The sequence below is a fragment of the Panthera pardus genome, unplaced genomic scaffold (genome assembly GCF_024362965.1).
Source record: "Panthera pardus isolate Hobbes unplaced genomic scaffold, ASM2436296v1 HiC_scaffold_3, whole genome shotgun sequence".
NCBI classification, from domain to species: domain Eukaryota; kingdom Metazoa; phylum Chordata; class Mammalia; order Carnivora; family Felidae; genus Panthera; species Panthera pardus.
The window spans coordinates 53,369,359-53,384,983 of NW_026526876.1; the positions used below are offsets into that span (position 1 = coordinate 53,369,359).

The 15,625-nt window shown below is 53.0% G+C and overlaps 1 protein-coding gene across 4 annotated transcripts in view; it reads left to right on the forward strand.

Moving 5' to 3' along the window:
- ATP2A3 (ATPase sarcoplasmic/endoplasmic reticulum Ca2+ transporting 3) overlaps positions 1 to 15,625 on the forward strand; it is a 34,590-nt gene that overhangs the window by 17,188 nt on the left and 1,777 nt on the right. For 2 of the 4 annotated variants that reach the window (XM_019429556.2, XM_019429557.2), the window contains exons 11-20: positions 1,161 to 1,292; positions 1,686 to 1,811; positions 3,004 to 3,222; positions 3,338 to 3,673; positions 5,694 to 5,914; positions 6,834 to 7,036; positions 7,628 to 7,713; positions 11,548 to 11,681; positions 12,103 to 12,220; positions 12,725 to 12,842. In XM_019429556.2, the coding sequence (XP_019285101.2) occupies positions 1,161 to 1,292; positions 1,686 to 1,811; positions 3,004 to 3,222; positions 3,338 to 3,673; positions 5,694 to 5,914; positions 6,834 to 7,036; positions 7,628 to 7,713; positions 11,548 to 11,681; positions 12,103 to 12,220; positions 12,725 to 12,842 (1,693 nt within the window). Of the gene's footprint in view, positions 1 to 1,160; positions 1,293 to 1,685; positions 1,812 to 3,003; positions 3,223 to 3,337; positions 3,674 to 5,693; positions 5,915 to 6,833; positions 7,037 to 7,627; positions 7,714 to 11,547; positions 11,682 to 12,102; positions 12,221 to 12,724; positions 12,843 to 13,193; positions 13,355 to 15,625 lie in introns of those variants that run through there. The other 2 variants (XM_019429561.2, XM_019429560.2) reach the window with 2 other exon arrangements.

Below are 15,625 nucleotides of genomic sequence, written 5' to 3' on the forward strand. Positions count from 1 at the left end.
TTGGAGTGCCACACCCCAGGGGCACTGCCACCCCTGCACAACCCCCCACTGCCATTCCTTCCTCAGACTGGCTTTAGAACCAGTGCCCTAAGTGCCTTAGGGCTCTTGGACTGTGGGGGACTGTAATGTAAGGGACTGTAGTGCCAGGGTGCCTAGAGGAAGAAATTAGGGGAGCAGGGCTAGGGAGGGTGTTTAAAGTAGAAGGCACAGCCCGAAAAAGGCCCATAGGTCAGGAGCAGCCTGATGTGATGCAGGCATTGAATGCCCTTGACTGCAGCTGGAGCAGTAGAATGGAACATGCAGGAAGACACTCCTACCTGAGGGAAGGACTTGACCACACCAAGTCAGGTCCCATAACGAGCTGAGGACAATAGTGAGCCACCAAAGGGTTTTGAGCAGGAGAGTGATAATGGTCAGGTCTGCATTTACGAAAGATCAGGCTTCTATGTGAAGGATGGAACAGATAGGGCAAGACTGGATTCAGGAAGTCCTGTGTGGTCCTCCAGGTCGGAGAGTTGCTGGCTGGGGCTTCAGGGAAAGGGGAGAAGGCATAGGTTGGAGAGAGAATTAGGAACGAAACTCCTGGGACTTGGTGACTGGTTAGGTGAACGAGTCGGAGGATAGCTCCTGGTTGGTGTCCGGGCTGGGAATGTCACTGGAATGGCAAATACAGGGGGAAGGGGAGGTGGCCTGAGGGTCAGTAAGGAACCAAGTCCAACAGGCAGCTTGGAGTTCAGGGGAAAGGTCGCTGCCAGGCTGGGCACTGGAAGTCAAGCACATGAAAGATGGGGGCAGCAGGGAGCGTAGGAGGCCTCAGGGAGAGAAGATGGGAGGGGAGAAGCAGGGACCGGACAGCAGGGTTTAGAAAGAGGAATCTGGGGAAGGAGGCTGGGAGCATGCAGAGCATGAGGTAGACGGCCGGGAGAACACATGTTCACTGATGTCAGGGAAGGGTCAGAAGGGAAGGGAAGCATCAGTGTCGGATGCTACTCAGACCTCATGTCAGCTGGGCTGGGAAGGGTCCAGAGGCCTGATGCAAAGGAGGTTTAAGGTAACTGGCCAAGGGAGCTCTAGGGGTCAGGGAGTGAGTGGGAGGTGAGGCTTGGGGGTCCACTGGAGGCTTTCCTGCTCTTCACGCCCTGTACTCTGGGCCCCACCAGGCTAAGGGCGTATATGAGAAGGTGGGAGAGGCCACGGAGACAGCCCTGACTTGCCTGGTGGAGAAAATGAACGTGTTTGACACCAACCTCCAGGCCCTGTCCCGAGTGGAACGAGCCAGTGCCTGCAATGCGGTGAGTAGAGTGAGAGCTCTGGCCACAGGCCTCATAGTGGGGGCTTCTGGGCATCTAGAGAAGGGAGAGAGGAAGGCAAAATCTTGGGAGGCTTCTGGGAGGAGGAGGGACTTCAGACGCTAGTAAGACTTCGCTAGGAAGAAAAGAGAGGAAAAGACTGAGTGTGGGCGAGGATTCAGAGTTGGGACATACACAGCATGGTCAGGAAGTGGCAACCTTTTGGCATTTCTCAGGCTGGAGAGGGAGATGGGGGCTTCCAATGCCAGGCTCAGAGGAGGATAGGCACCATCCCACAGGGAGCAGGAGGCTCTTCGTAGGATCGAGCAGCTGGAAAGAAAGCAGTGAGACTTGCTGGCTCTGCCTCTCACATCCTGACCCTCCTGGGCCCCGTAGGTCATCAAGCAGCTGATGCGGAAGGAGTTTACTTTGGAGTTCTCCCGGGACCGGAAGTCCATGTCAGTGTACTGCACGCCCACTCGCCCTGGCCTGGCAGCCCAGGGCAGCAAGATGTTTGTGAAGGTGGGGCCTGCCTAACTGGCCTAGGGCCGCTGCCCATGTGGAGTCCCTGGGAGATCCGATCTCCAGTGTTCTAAAGAGCCAGTGACTGCAGCTGTGGGAGACCAAGGGAGCTGTGAGGCCCACGGTCAAAGCAGCGGATCCAGAACGAGGGTGGTCAGCCTGCCGTGGGGCACTGGGAGCAGGATCTGGTCTTGGTGGAGATAAAGGCGGGGCTAGGCACCAAGGCCTGCCCCTCACCATGGTCGCAGCTCTGGGCTGAGAGGCACTGCCTCACCACATGACCTTGGGGTCACCTTTGCTCTTCCATGGGCCTCAGTCTCCCCATCCAAATGGCAGGATCAAGCTGGAAGGTCTCGGAAGCCTTTCACCTCTGATGAGGGGCATTGAGGTAGTTGGTGCCCATCTTTGGTGCTTCATGTTTTGGCAGCTGAGTCCTAGAGAGGGAAGTCTCCCATCCAGACTTCTGCCCATAGCACTGTTACTGTCACTGCTTTTCAACCTGACGTAGGAATCACAGCCCTAACTTCATGCTGAAGTGGAAGTTTTAACTTCTTTTGAAATGAAAAGGCTTCTGTATTGGGATCTCAGGCTACTTTGAAAACTTAGCCACTTTGAAAACTCTCCTCTCCTTTGGGGAGAGGGAGAAGGCATGACGAAGGGCCCAGAAGCTATTCCCAGGCCCGGGGTGAGACCCAAGGTGAGACCCCAAGGCTACTGAGGAGCCTGTCACCCCTGTCACATTTTCCCAGGGCCACACCCACCACCCCTCAGCGTGGCTGTGTCTCTGGTCCCCAGGCAGGGCTCAGCCTGCTTCCCGTTGCTGAACCCCCCTACAGAATTGGGATCCTGGTAGCACCAGGTTGGCAGGGAAACAGGGCATGTAGGAGGACTGCCAATCCTATTCCCACCCCCTGCCCCAGATGCTGTAGCAGACCTTCTCAGCTCTGGATTGGTGGGGGGAGGGGGCCTCCCCACGGGCAGCCACTACCCCCCATTTCTTTTGGGTTTCTCCCAGTGGGGCCCCCTTGGTTTCCAATCTGAGCTTCCAGAGAATGGATTCTGGTCCATGCCTTGCTGTATGTCCCCTTGGATGGCCTTTTCCCATTTCTGGGCCTCAACTTCCTCTGTTGGGCAAGAGGGAAAGGAGGGGTCCTAACTGACAGAGTTACCTCTCCCCTCCCCCGTGACGCAGGGGGCTCCTGAGAGTGTGATCGAGCGCTGCAGCTCAGTCCGAGTGGGAAGCCGCACAGTACCCCTGAACGCCACCTCCAGGGAGCAGATCCTCGCCAAGATCCGGGATTGGGGCTCCGGCTCAGACACGCTGCGTTGCCTGGCACTGGCCACTCGGGATGCACCCCCAAGGAAGGAGGACATGCAGCTGGATGACTGCAGCAAATTTGCGCAGTACGAGGTGCGTGCCAGGGCAGGGCCCAGGGCTGGGAGCCACGTGTCTCCCTGCCAGGGCCGGGCAGGTAGCAGCTTGAGCGTGGGCCCAGGCCCCACTTGCATCTGCGCCCTCCCTACAGATGGACCTGACTTTTGTGGGCTGCGTGGGCATGCTGGACCCTCCAAGGCCCGAGGTGGCTGCTTGCATCGCACGCTGCCACCAGGCCGGCATCCGTGTGGTCATGATCACAGGGGACAACAAAGGCACAGCTGTGGCCATCTGCCGCCGGCTTGGCATCTTCAAGGACACAGAGGATGTGGTGGGCAAGGCCTACACGGGTCGCGAATTCGATGACCTCAGCCCTGAGCAGCAACGCCAGGCCTGCCGCACAGCGTGCTGCTTTGCCCGTGTGGAACCTGCACACAAGTCCCGAATTGTAGAGAACCTACAGTCCTTCAATGAGATCACCGCCATGGTGAGGCCACAAGATGGGAGCCTAGTGGAGGTAGTGAGGAGTTGGGAGGGGGAGGAGGGTCACTGACCATAGAGCTTGGAAAGAGCAACCCGTACAACATCTGCCCCTGCTTCATTCTTATTTTTTTGGCATTTTATTACAAAAAGTCTCAAACACAAAAAGAAATTAAAATAGTTTTTTAGTAAACATCTATAATATCCGCGATCTAGATTCTACAAGTAACGTTCTGTTATATTTGCTTTGCACATACCTATCCATCTATCCATCCTCAATCCAGCTTTTCTTAAGTAAATTTCAAAGTAAATTGCAGGCATCAGTACACTTCACCCTCACATAATTTAGAATGCATACTCTATCTAGAGAGCAGCATTTCTTTGTGGTTCTATTTTTTTTCCTTTTTGAGGTAAAACTAACATGCAATGAAATGCACAAGTCTTAAGCATAGCATTCATTTGACATGTTTTGATAAATGCAGACACACCTTTGGGTGTCATCCAAACTCTTATCAAGATAAGGAATATTACCATGGAGACATGAAGTTCCCTCATGCACCTTCCCCATCAGGACCCTGTCCCACAACAGGTCATTTCTCCACCATAGATTGTCTGTCCTAGATTTTCACATGAATGGAATCATATAGTATGTATTCTTGTGTGTGGCTTCTTTGTTTTGAAATATATCCATGTGGCTTTGGGTATCAGTAGATGATTGCTTTTTTTTTTTTTTTTAAGCATTGAGTAGCATTCCACTGTGAGTCAGTTTACTTATCCATTCACCTTTCGATGGACATTTTGTTTGGGCCCAGTTTTTGTTTTGTCTCATTCTTGATTACTAACCTATTCATCAACACTCAGCTGACTCTTGAACCCAGTCTCACCCCTGACCTGGCCTCTGTTGACCTCCAGCCCCCAGTTCTTTACTTTAATGCTGACCTGTGATCCAGTCTTGACCTTGATACTGAGCTGGGCACCAATCTTGACTTGACCATAATTATAATCTGGTTCTTGACTTTATTTTTGACCTTCATATTGACTTGGTCCCTGACCTTGAACTTGACCATCTTAATCTTTTTTTTTTTTTTAATTTTTTAAAAATGTTTATTTATTTTTGAGAGACAGAGAGACAGAGCATGAGCGGGGGATGGGCAGAGAGAGAGGGAGACAAAGAATCCGAAGCAGGCTCCAGGCTCTGAGCTGTCAGCACAGAGCCCGACGTGGGGCTCGAACTCACAAACCAGGAGATCACGACCTGAGCCGAAGCCGGAGGCTTAACCAACTGAGCCACCCAGGCGCCCCTTGACCATCTTAATCTGATTTTTACTTTGGGTCAGCCCTAAATGGGCTGCAGTCTTGACCTGCACCCTCACCTGATCCTTGACATTGACCTTGACCTCCAACCCAATACTTTTTGTAGACCTCAACTTTATGTGGCCTCTAATCTTCACCTTGACTGCAACTCCAACCTTGTCTGTGACATCACTCCTGATGTGGGCCATAACCTTGATTTGGCCTTTGACTTTGACTTGACCTTTGCCTTAGTCTAGTTTTTAATTTTGAGTCTGAGTCCAGTGTGACCCTGACCTTCACCTTGGCTCCAGCCTTTACCTTAACTATAACACCCACCTGATCCTTTGCCTGGGTCACAACCTTGACCTCATCCCTGACTTAACCTTAACTTTGCCCTTAACCTCAGCTTTGTATTTTATACCACATCCAACCTGAATTTCATCTCTATCCTCATCAGTGACCCACTGTCATCCCCAAGTCCATCCTCACCATCTTCTCTGACCTTAGAATTGACCTTCTCTTCAAATTTGTCCTTGTCTGCAACGCTTGGCTTCCCCCTCAGCCTCATACCCCAGCCCAATCTCTGAGCTCATTCTCAACCTCACCATTTGTTTTGTTCAGCTGTCTGCTTCCTTGGGGACATCCCCTGAGCTTAGGGATAGGCTTAGTTGAGAGGAGTCAAGGAGGTGGAAGAGAAGTTTCTCAGGCATGGTCCTACCTACCTTGGCCCCTAGACTGGAGACGGGGTGAATGATGCCCCGGCTCTGAAGAAAGCAGAGATTGGCATTGCCATGGGCTCCGGCACAGCTGTGGCCAAGTCGGCAGCTGAGATGGTGCTGTCAGATGACAACTTTGCCTCAATTGTGGCTGCAGTGGAGGAGGGCCGGGCCATCTACAACAACATGAAGCAATTCATCCGCTACCTCATCTCCTCCAATGTCGGCGAGGTTGTCTGGTGAGGCCCTGCATTTCTTGTTCCCAGCCCTCTGGACCAGCTCTAGGTCACTAAGGGAAATGCCTGTTCCTCGGATGGGGCTGCAGGGATAGAGGAACACGTGCCCTGCCCTGGAGGCGGCCTTCTAGGACCTCATCTCAAGGAGGGCAGGGCCTTGTCATTCTTCCAGAGGCCTTGGTGCATCCCGGCCCCCAAGGAGATACCTAAAAAGTCCCTGTCATCCCTCTAGCCATAATCCCCACACTCACAGTTGCCAAGATGGGAGAACTAGCGCTGCTCTGGGGCAGTAACGTGTTCACGTGTGTGTGTGAGTGTGTGCACACAGGTGTGTGCAAACATGGCGTGTGTACCCGAATGAAAGGTGTGGGCAGCCATGTGCATGTGTGCTCTTGTGCATCTTGAGGCATAAGCAGAAGCACGGAGGATTTGTGCCAGCATCTAATTTGTACACATTTAGGTTCACGTGTAAGAGATGCCTGTGGGGGATGGTGAGCACATGTTTGCTTGGACACATGTGACTTCTGTCACCTCTGCTTGTCCGGGCAAGCATGTAGGTGTTTGCTTGTGTTTGTGCGATTGTATGGCCTGTGCTGTTTTTACTTCTGTCTGCGAACAAATTGTATGTGCTCAGGCATGCATTGTCCACATGTGTACATGCCCTAGAGAGGAGCTCTGGCCTAAACAAGAGAGGCCTAAAGAGCAGAATCATCCAGCCTCCAGAGCTGAGATTAGGAGGCACGAGTGGTCCAGTGTGAAGCAGAGCCATGTATATGCAAGTCTCACTTGTGTGCACACATAAGAACTAGAAAAGTGAGGTGGGGCTCCTGTGAAGACAGTAGGTGAGCTTCCCAGTCTAGAGTGTGAGTAGGAGCTGGGCTCTTCAGTTGCTGGGCCCTAGAGCCTCTGACCCTGGTTCCAGCATCTTCCTCACGGCAATTCTGGGCCTGCCGGAAGCCCTGATCCCTGTGCAGCTGCTCTGGGTGAACCTGGTGACGGATGGCTTACCTGCCACAGCCCTGGGTTTCAACCCACCAGACCTGGACATCATGGAGAAGCTGCCCCGGAACCCTCGTGAGGCCCTCATCAGTGGCTGGCTCTTTTTTCGATATCTGGCTATTGGAGGTGAGTGGGGCCCCAGCCCTCAGTGGGGTTTCAGGAGCTTCCTGAGAGGCTTCTATCAGGGATCCTTGCAAACTGCAGACAGTATGACTCAGCCTGGCATAGGCCAAAGGAAGCTGTGTGGGCTCATCTAATGGAAAATACTAGAGCATTCCTCAGGCATGGCTGGATCCAGGCCTCAGTATCACTGGCCTATTTTGGCTCTGCCTCAGCTCCATTCTCGGACAGGTGCTCCTTGAGATGGAAAGATGGCTGCTGCAGCTGTAGCCCTCATGTTTACTCTCTTACAACCCCCAATTCAGCAGAAGAGAGAGTATCCGTCAGTAATATAATCAAAGTCTCAGGTCTGTTCTTGGCCCACATTGGGCCACCTGCTTATCTCCTAGCCAGTCACCATGGCCAGGGGTGTGGCAGATGTTGATTGCCAATCAGGGCCCACCACTGTCACTAAGGGTAGGTGCTATAAACCACATGGCTCAGAGAGGGAGAGGGCGGTTTCCTGACAGAAACTCAGGGCATTTTTAGGAAGGGGAAATGGATGCCAGAAAACCACAGCTATCCACTATAGCCAGCTTCCTCCTGCCCTCCTTGCAGTGTACGTAGGCCTGGCCACGGTGGCTGCCGCCACCTGGTGGTTCCTATATGATGCCGAGGGACCTCACGTCACCTTCTACCAGCTGGTAAGCAAGGATGGCCAGGGACTCTGTTGGGGTTATTTCTGAGGTAGAACTCACTGCCCAAGTTGTTGGAGCTCCAGGGGAAAGGGATCTGGAACTCCACGGTTGGCCAATGGCTGTCCCTCCCTACCCCCATACACATACATAGACATCCACCATCTAAGGAGCCAAGCTCAGAAGCCACTGGAAACTTAGAGATAGCAGCCCGGCCCCAGAGCCAGAGAAGCGGTTACTGCTTCTCCCAGTCATTTGGTTAGGGGGCTGCCAAGGGGCATAAATGCCCAGAAGTATCTTGCCTTTATCAGGGAACCCCCAAAACATTGAGGGTTCAGAGATATGTAGAACTTCAGGTGGAGGGTCAATAAGGAGTTAAGACGGGCACCTGGGTGGCTCAGTTGGTTAAGTGTCCGACTTTGGCTCAGGTCATGATCTCACGGTTCGTGAGTTCAGGCCCTGCGTTGGGCTCTGTGCTGACACCTCAGAGATTGGAGCCTGCTTTGGATTCTGTGTCTCCCCCTTCACCGCCCCTCCCCCCCCTTCAGAAATAAATATACATTAACTTTTTCTTTTTAAATAAGGAGATTAAGAATGGAGGGAAGAATCTGCCAGGCTCTCCCTCCCCACCCCACCCCTATAACAACATGCTTCTCAAGAAAGGGGTCCACTGACCTCTTGAAGTCACCTAGCTGGTACATGCCCACCACAGGGCTGGCTTAGCTCAGCACAGCTCTGAACTGAGCAAGCAAGGAGACCCCTCAGCTCTGTCTGTCAATCTGACCCTCTGTCTGGGCATCTCCTTTGCTTGAAAGAACCTTTGCAGTGAATCTGGCAATGTCAGCTTTGGAATTCTCATGTAAAGCTGAGAGCTGCAGGGATTTGGGATCTTTTTCCTCTGAGAGTGTCTGTCTTCATTACCTTCTTGTAGATAGAAGAGCTCAAAAGAGGGACCTGACTCATTGCCCCATCCTCCCTGGGGAGGCTCTGTGATGATTTCAGGCATTCTCGCAGTGTTCATATCTAGGTGCAGTCAGCTCAGGGACGCTTTTCTTGTACCCACCAGCCCTGAAGCTCATGGGCTCTCCTTTCTTGCAGCAGTGCAGAGCATAGGCCCATGCCCTCATCCCAAAGGCTCGTGCCCCCAAGCCCTTGGCAGAAGGCTCGGGCCAGCCTCAGGCACCTCTGCTCATTTAGCTCCTGTGGGAGCAGCAAGATGCAGAGCAAGGGCGTGCTCACCATCCCGCTGCTGCCTTCTTCCAGCATTGTCTCAATTAACCTCCTTTATCTATACATCTCAAATCTCCCAGGATCCCCCCGCCGCTGTGCTCTCAATGTTTCTTCTGAGCCCCAGTCCCAAAATTCCAGCTGGATACCTCCTCTGAGGTGTCCCACAGGCCCATTGTATTCACTAAGTCCAAGATCAGATCTATCACCTTTCCCCAGATAATCCCTTTCCTTCATCCCCACCTCAGTTCTACTGCCTCCCTGGTCACCCATGCCAGCCAGACAGCTGGGGGTCGTGGTAGACACATACCCCACGCCCACTACGAATTAGTCGCCAGTCCCCTTGGTGCCAACTTCCCAACTGTCCTCAGGTCATTCCATTTCTCATTTATCCATCTGGTTAAGAAATGGCTATTAAGCACCAACTGTATGCCAGGCACAAATTAGTAGTGACCAAGCAGGCAAAGTCTCTGGAAAGAGCTGGGAAGAGCATGGCAGTGGGCGTTCACATTTTAAGGTGAGAAGTGCTGCAGCAGAGAATGCAGGTGTCTCTGAGACTTGGAGGTGGTCAAAGGTTAGACCTAAGGTAGAACTTTCAGCTTCAGATGCTGGTTTCAGCAGAAGTGACTAGAGCCTTCTCCCCCTCCCCCACCTGCTTGGTTCCTGAAGAAAGCTGCCAAAAACGCAGCAGTGACTAAGAGCACAGAGTATGGAGCCTGGATCCAGGCTGCCCGGGGTTCAAACCCTAGTTCCACCACACACCAGCTGTGTAACTCTGGACAGGCTACTTAACCTCTCTGTGTTAGTTTCCTTATCTACAAAATGGATAATAATAACAGATCTGCCTCAGCCTCATAAGGCTATCAGGAGGATTAACTGAGTCAATGCTTGTAAAGTGCTTAGACCAACATCTGGCACATAGTAAGAGCTATGTACGGATGAATTAAGTTAATGAAACACAGAGGAGGCCTTGCAGCATAAGGTAAATAGGAAATAGCCAGAGAGGCAAAGGGAAGGAATAGGCAGAACACTGGCTTCACCCAAAGAAACAGGCCCCCACCACCACAAGGCTCATGATGAAACTAGGAGACTGAGGTTTCAGCCCGATGTACCTTCTAATCAATTCAGGAGGCCACTCTATGACCCATGACCTGGGGCATAATGTACGCATGTGGCAGAGGCACACAGGTAAAACCCAGAAGGTTTAAACTGGACAGTGTATTTATCTATTGAAACTCTTAGTGTGATCCTTTTTGTATTTTTTCCCTCTGCACATACATAAGGATCTAGGCGTGCACATGCCTGAGTGGGAGGTGTGTATACGGCATTTGTATGTACATGTGTACACAGGCCATTGAGATCTGGAAAGGTGGGGGAGTGGGGGGGTGCTGACCACAGTGGCACAACAGGCAGGGGCATTTGGTCTTCTTGCTCTATGATCAGTGCCAAATAAAAACATGCATTTGTCCCAAATACTGTAGCTCGATTTGGGGAGAAAATCCCACTGCTGACTTAAATGAGATAAGAACCTCCATCTCTTTGTTAAAATAAGAAATCTGACCAAGCCTTAGCCTTTTGTAATTTTTTATCCTGCATGAGGGAGAAAAGGAAAGTGCTAGCGGCCCCTTCTGGCTGAAAGTCACCTTACCCATATTTATGCAGTGTGGGAAAACAGGGATGTATTTACTGGACAGGAGCTCAGACAGCCGGTCATTTTACAGGCTTCTCTTTGAGGGTTATTTTTACAGCATGTGATTCCAGTTTCTAAACCTTTAGCTTAAAAGATCTCTGTGTTCAGAGGAGAGTCCAGAGAACAAATTTATATTATTAGAGAACAGAGCTGTTTAACAGTTATGAACATTCACACTCATCCCAGCAATGCAAAAGAGAACAAGCCAGAAGTTCTCATACATGGCCTCAGCTCAGCATCTTATCACAGAAGAATCTGTGAGCAAAGTTTATGAACAGGAAGAAAACTCTCCCCCGGGACTGCAGGGGGAAGAGCCACTTCCCTTATCAAGCCCCGAGAGCTTCTTCTTCATTATGAAGAAGCTGTGTAGTAAGCCTGCACCTAGCAATTCATTAATCCGTGTTGTAAGCAAAAGGCAAGTGTGGTAGAGCTCAATTTCAGTGGCAGAATTGGAGGGAAGTATGAGTGGAGTCTTATTTAATGGTGATTAGGAGTACATGCAGCCTTTGTCTACCCACCAAAGGTGAATTCTATTCAAACAATTTGGCTGATTGGTTTTCATATGCATTTATTTATTCTGTGGTCTCAGGTAATCACAACCCTCAGTCCTGCATCCCCAGTATTCAGGGCTCCCCAAGCACCTTCAGGGTAATGCCTGCATCCTCCCTCTGGTCCCAGGGCCGTCTGCTGTCCTCCCCATCCTAATGCTAGCTTCTCCTTTCTCTGGAACAGTGTAGTACCTCTGACCCCATCCTGGGTAGGCACCCCTCCTTGGGCCCACCCCATGGCAGCACTCTGCCCACTGGTTGTATTATGTCCTCAGATATAGGCTGAGGATGGAGTGAGGCTTCCCTCTTCCCCCACACTGGCCCCTCCCTGACCACTGTTCTCCCCAACCCCACCCAACCCCACCTTGGTGCCCTCAGAGGAACTTCCTGAAGTGCTCCGAGGACAACCCACTCTTTGCTGACATTGACTGCGAGGTCTTCGAGTCACGCTTCCCCACAACCATGGCCTTGTCTGTGCTGGTGACCATTGAAATGTGCAATGCCCTCAACAGGTGGGCTGGGCTGAGGGGCCCGGAGCGGGTTGAGGGATGGGGGGGTGAGGCCTAAGTGTGGGGGCTGAGGATCAGAGGGGTCCAGAAGAGGGTTTTGAGGATGAGTGGGGCCAGAATTGAGATCTAGGGAACAATGAGGGCCAAGACTGGGGTCTAAAGAAATGGAGGGGCCAGGATTGGGTCTGAGGGACAGAGAAAGGAGGTTCAAGCTCTAAGGACAGGCTGCTGGGGGGCTGAGCAGACAACTGTGACACATCCCTCCCAGCTGCACTGGCCTCCCAGAAGCACTCCAGCCTACAGGCCCAATTAGGGAAATTCTGAGGCTCAGGCCACTCCCTGCACCTCCACATGGGTGGATGGGTGCCCACCGCAGGGCCTGCTCCCATCCGGGCCCAAGATGAGTATCCTGTACCATTGGCAGCGTCTCGGAGAACCAGTCGCTGCTGCGGATGCCACCCTGGCTGAACCCTTGGCTGCTGGCAGCTGTGGCCATGTCCATGGCCCTGCACTTCCTCATCCTGCTGGTGCCACCCCTGCCCGTGAGTTTCTGCCCGACTCCAAACCCCTTCTGCAACAGGGTCCAAACCTTCCTATAACATTTCTGGCCCTGGGTTGGTCACTGGGCCTCTGTGGACCCTTTTGCTATGGAAAGCCTGGAGGACTGGGAGTGGGGAGATCTGAAGGTGCTTGGTGCACACAGCCTGTGCTTCAGGAGCCCTCAGACTTGGGGAACAGAAGAGGTGGAGACCAGACTTCTTGTTCTGGGAAATTTCCCAAGGCTAGGGCAGGAGGAAACACTATGCTCTTCCCCAGTACAGAATGCCTCCCACTTCTCAACAGGACCAACAGGATTTTGTCCTTGGCTAAGGGCAGGGGAGGGCACTTCTGGCAGGGGAAACAGAGTGGACAAAGATCTGGAGGTGGGACCTCAAGGAGCATCTTGGAGTTGCTCATGTAGGGTCCATTGCAGCCCAGGTGTATGAAGCAGGTGGATTGCGGGGACATGAGAAGTCCTTCCCTTAACCAAACCTCCCACTCCCCAGCTTATTTTCCAGGTGACCCCACTGAGTGGGCGCCAGTGGGTAGTGGTGCTCCAGATATCTCTGCCTGTCATCCTGCTTGATGAGGCCCTCAAGTACCTGTCCCGGAACCATGTGGATGGTGAGTAGGAAGCCCCAGACCCTCCCCACCCTGCTTGCCTCTAGTCTGTTTCCCTGCCCGCTTCCCTGCCTGCCTCTGCTCCCAGGTGGCAACGGGCTGGTGCCAGCTTCAACCTCCCTGTCTATACAGAGAAAGAAGTATTCTTGGATCACCAAGTAGAGGACAAGAAGGGGCTCTGCTCTGGTGGCTATGACTCATGATACCTGCAGGGTCTTGTGCTACAAGGGCACAGCCAGCAGGATCACTAGTCAGGGCCATGCTGCCTCCCTCTCCTCACTTGCCATCCACCCTGCATGGCCAGGCCCAGTGTGCCCTTCTCTGGGCCTTGGCCTCTGACTTCTCTGAACCCAGCCTGTCTTAATGCAGATATTCTCAGGGCAGTCTCCCAGGCATGGAGTGGGCAGCCACTGACCACCTCCAGGATCCCAGACCACACTGGATTGGCCTCTTTGGTGTTACCTTGTAGGAGGGTGGAAGAGGGCGTTCTCTGTTTCTAAGCTCACAGCTCTGGGTCTGCCTTGATCCAGTAATAGAGGAAGAATGGCAGGGTCAGCATTGGAGGCAGTGTTTAGAGGAGGAGGCTGGGGCATGGCATCCATCTGCCAGCTTCTGCTGGTGGAGGAGCCTGAGAGAGTAGGTGATTCTAACCTCCCAAGGACAAGGGAGGCACCATCTTCTCACTGCCAGAGCTGCCTAGAAATGGAAGAAGGCAGGGATGAGAAACTCCCTGTTCCTGGGAGTTTGAGCCAAGGCAGTAGCCCCGTGGCCAGATTGCTAGGGAGGGTCTGGATTAGTCCCAGCTATAGCCCAAGGCCTGCACTGGAGCAGCTGGGTCCTTGAGGGTCATCTCAGGCAGGAATGTGTCACGGCCCCAGGGGAGGGAGCCTGGAGTTGGGGGGAGGGCTATAAATAGATCACGTGCTTGTCATTCCATAGGGGCCAAGGCGATCAATCGGCTTCTGTCTCACACTGGCCAACCCTCCTAGACGCTGTAAACATTTTATCTTATTAAAGAGGCTAAAACAAGTTGGCCTTCTTTCTCTGGAGAAGCTGGCCCACCACAGGTCTGTCCATAGTGTGACCAGACCATTTAGAGGTGGAAGTAGGTGCTCAGCCAAAGCAAGGCCTTGTTGGGACCCACGGGTGAGGTAGCGGGAGCCAGACAAAGCATTTTGCCCCCAGTACGGTTCTTTCTGACCCACCCACCGTGGACACTCCTAGGGAGCTGAAGAAGGAGAAGTAGGACTGTCACCTAAAACTCCACCCTTGGGGGCCCAGGGCTTCTCCATTTCTGGCTGAAGCACAGAGGTGACCTACCAGGAATTCTGCTGGCCGGCCTTGATCACGCTATCTCACCTGGGAAGTCAGGCCTCATTGGCAGCTCAGGCAGTTTCTCTGTCTTCCCTGAGAGCCTTCCCTAGCAGCCATATCTGCTAAGGAGTTCAGCACATTTTCTTGAGAAAACTTAGAAGTGAGAAAATTTCTCGGCCAATGGGGAAAAGCCTATGTTCGGCACTGGCTGGCACATGGTGGAAGCTTCCTGGCCTGAGAGGAGGGAAGGCACCTAACAGGACAGGGCAGGTTGGAAGGGCTAGGCAAGAAGCAATCCCTGCTGGCTAAGGGTTGCAGGTGATTTCCAGAAGAGACAAGATCTAAGCAGAGGTTCAAACGGGGAGGATGGAACTTGGGGGTGAAAGGGCTGGGCTAGCATGGCTTGGCGTCTCTAGTGGGGCTGGGACTCAGAGTGCAGGGTAGAGAAGTGAGGCTACAGTGTGGAAAGGGCCTCGAATGCCAAGGTAAGGACCCTGGGCATTATCCTCATGGCAGTGTGAGCCACAGAAGGGTAGAAGCATGGAAGGGACTGGGGTAACCATGGAGGACAGATGGGAGGGTCAAAGCAGGGAGGCTGATGAGCTGTGTTGAGCTGGTCTAGGGGGAGACACTGAGTCCCAGCCCAGGGAGAACTGGTCCTGGGCAACACCTCCACCTCCACCTCCACCATTAACCTGAGATGTTGACTACGGTTCTGGTGAGGCTTGGCTTGAAAGGGCGGTACCCTGCTGTAGGGAGTGGCTATGGGGCCCACAGGAAAGACTCAGGCTGGGCACCTGCAGCCACATCTGAGAGGTGGCCTGGTGTGTGCCTGCCACAAGCCCAGACAGCTCTGCCCTGTGTGGCTGCAGAGTCCCTTGGGCCTTCTAAAGCCGGATGGGGCGGGGGTGAGAGAGGGGACCCTGTTACATTCCCAGCCAGCCTGGTGGCCTTTTAGGGAAGTTTTACTGAGGCCTGATACTTATAAGCTTCCCTATGATTTATGAGGGATGTGTCCTGGGGAGAATTGCGGATGCCGGGTCATCCGCAGGGGGTAGGCGAGGGGGGGTGGTCCTCTTGCCCCATCTCTTGGCCATACCTAGGTGTGACTGAGCAGCTGTCAGGCAGAAGCCAAAGGGCCAGACCGAGGGGAAGGGAGGCCTAGAGGAGCTGATCTGGGAGAGTCCAGAATGCGAGGGGGGCTTGCACTTTATTCTGAAGGCAACGGAGAGCCATCAAAGGGGATGACAGGCTGGATTTGTAACGTGATGCCAGGGGCAGGAGGGTGATGGTGAGGTAAGATGGGGGCTAAGAGCAGGGCTGAGAGGACTTGAGGCACGGGGCAGCAGGAGGAAGAGAACTCGAGAGACATCGGTGGTAAACTCAGCAAGCCTGAGTCTGTGGGATGAACAAAGAGTTCATGCCACCAGTTTCTGGATGTCGTCATGCTAGGTAGTGGTTCCCCAAACTGA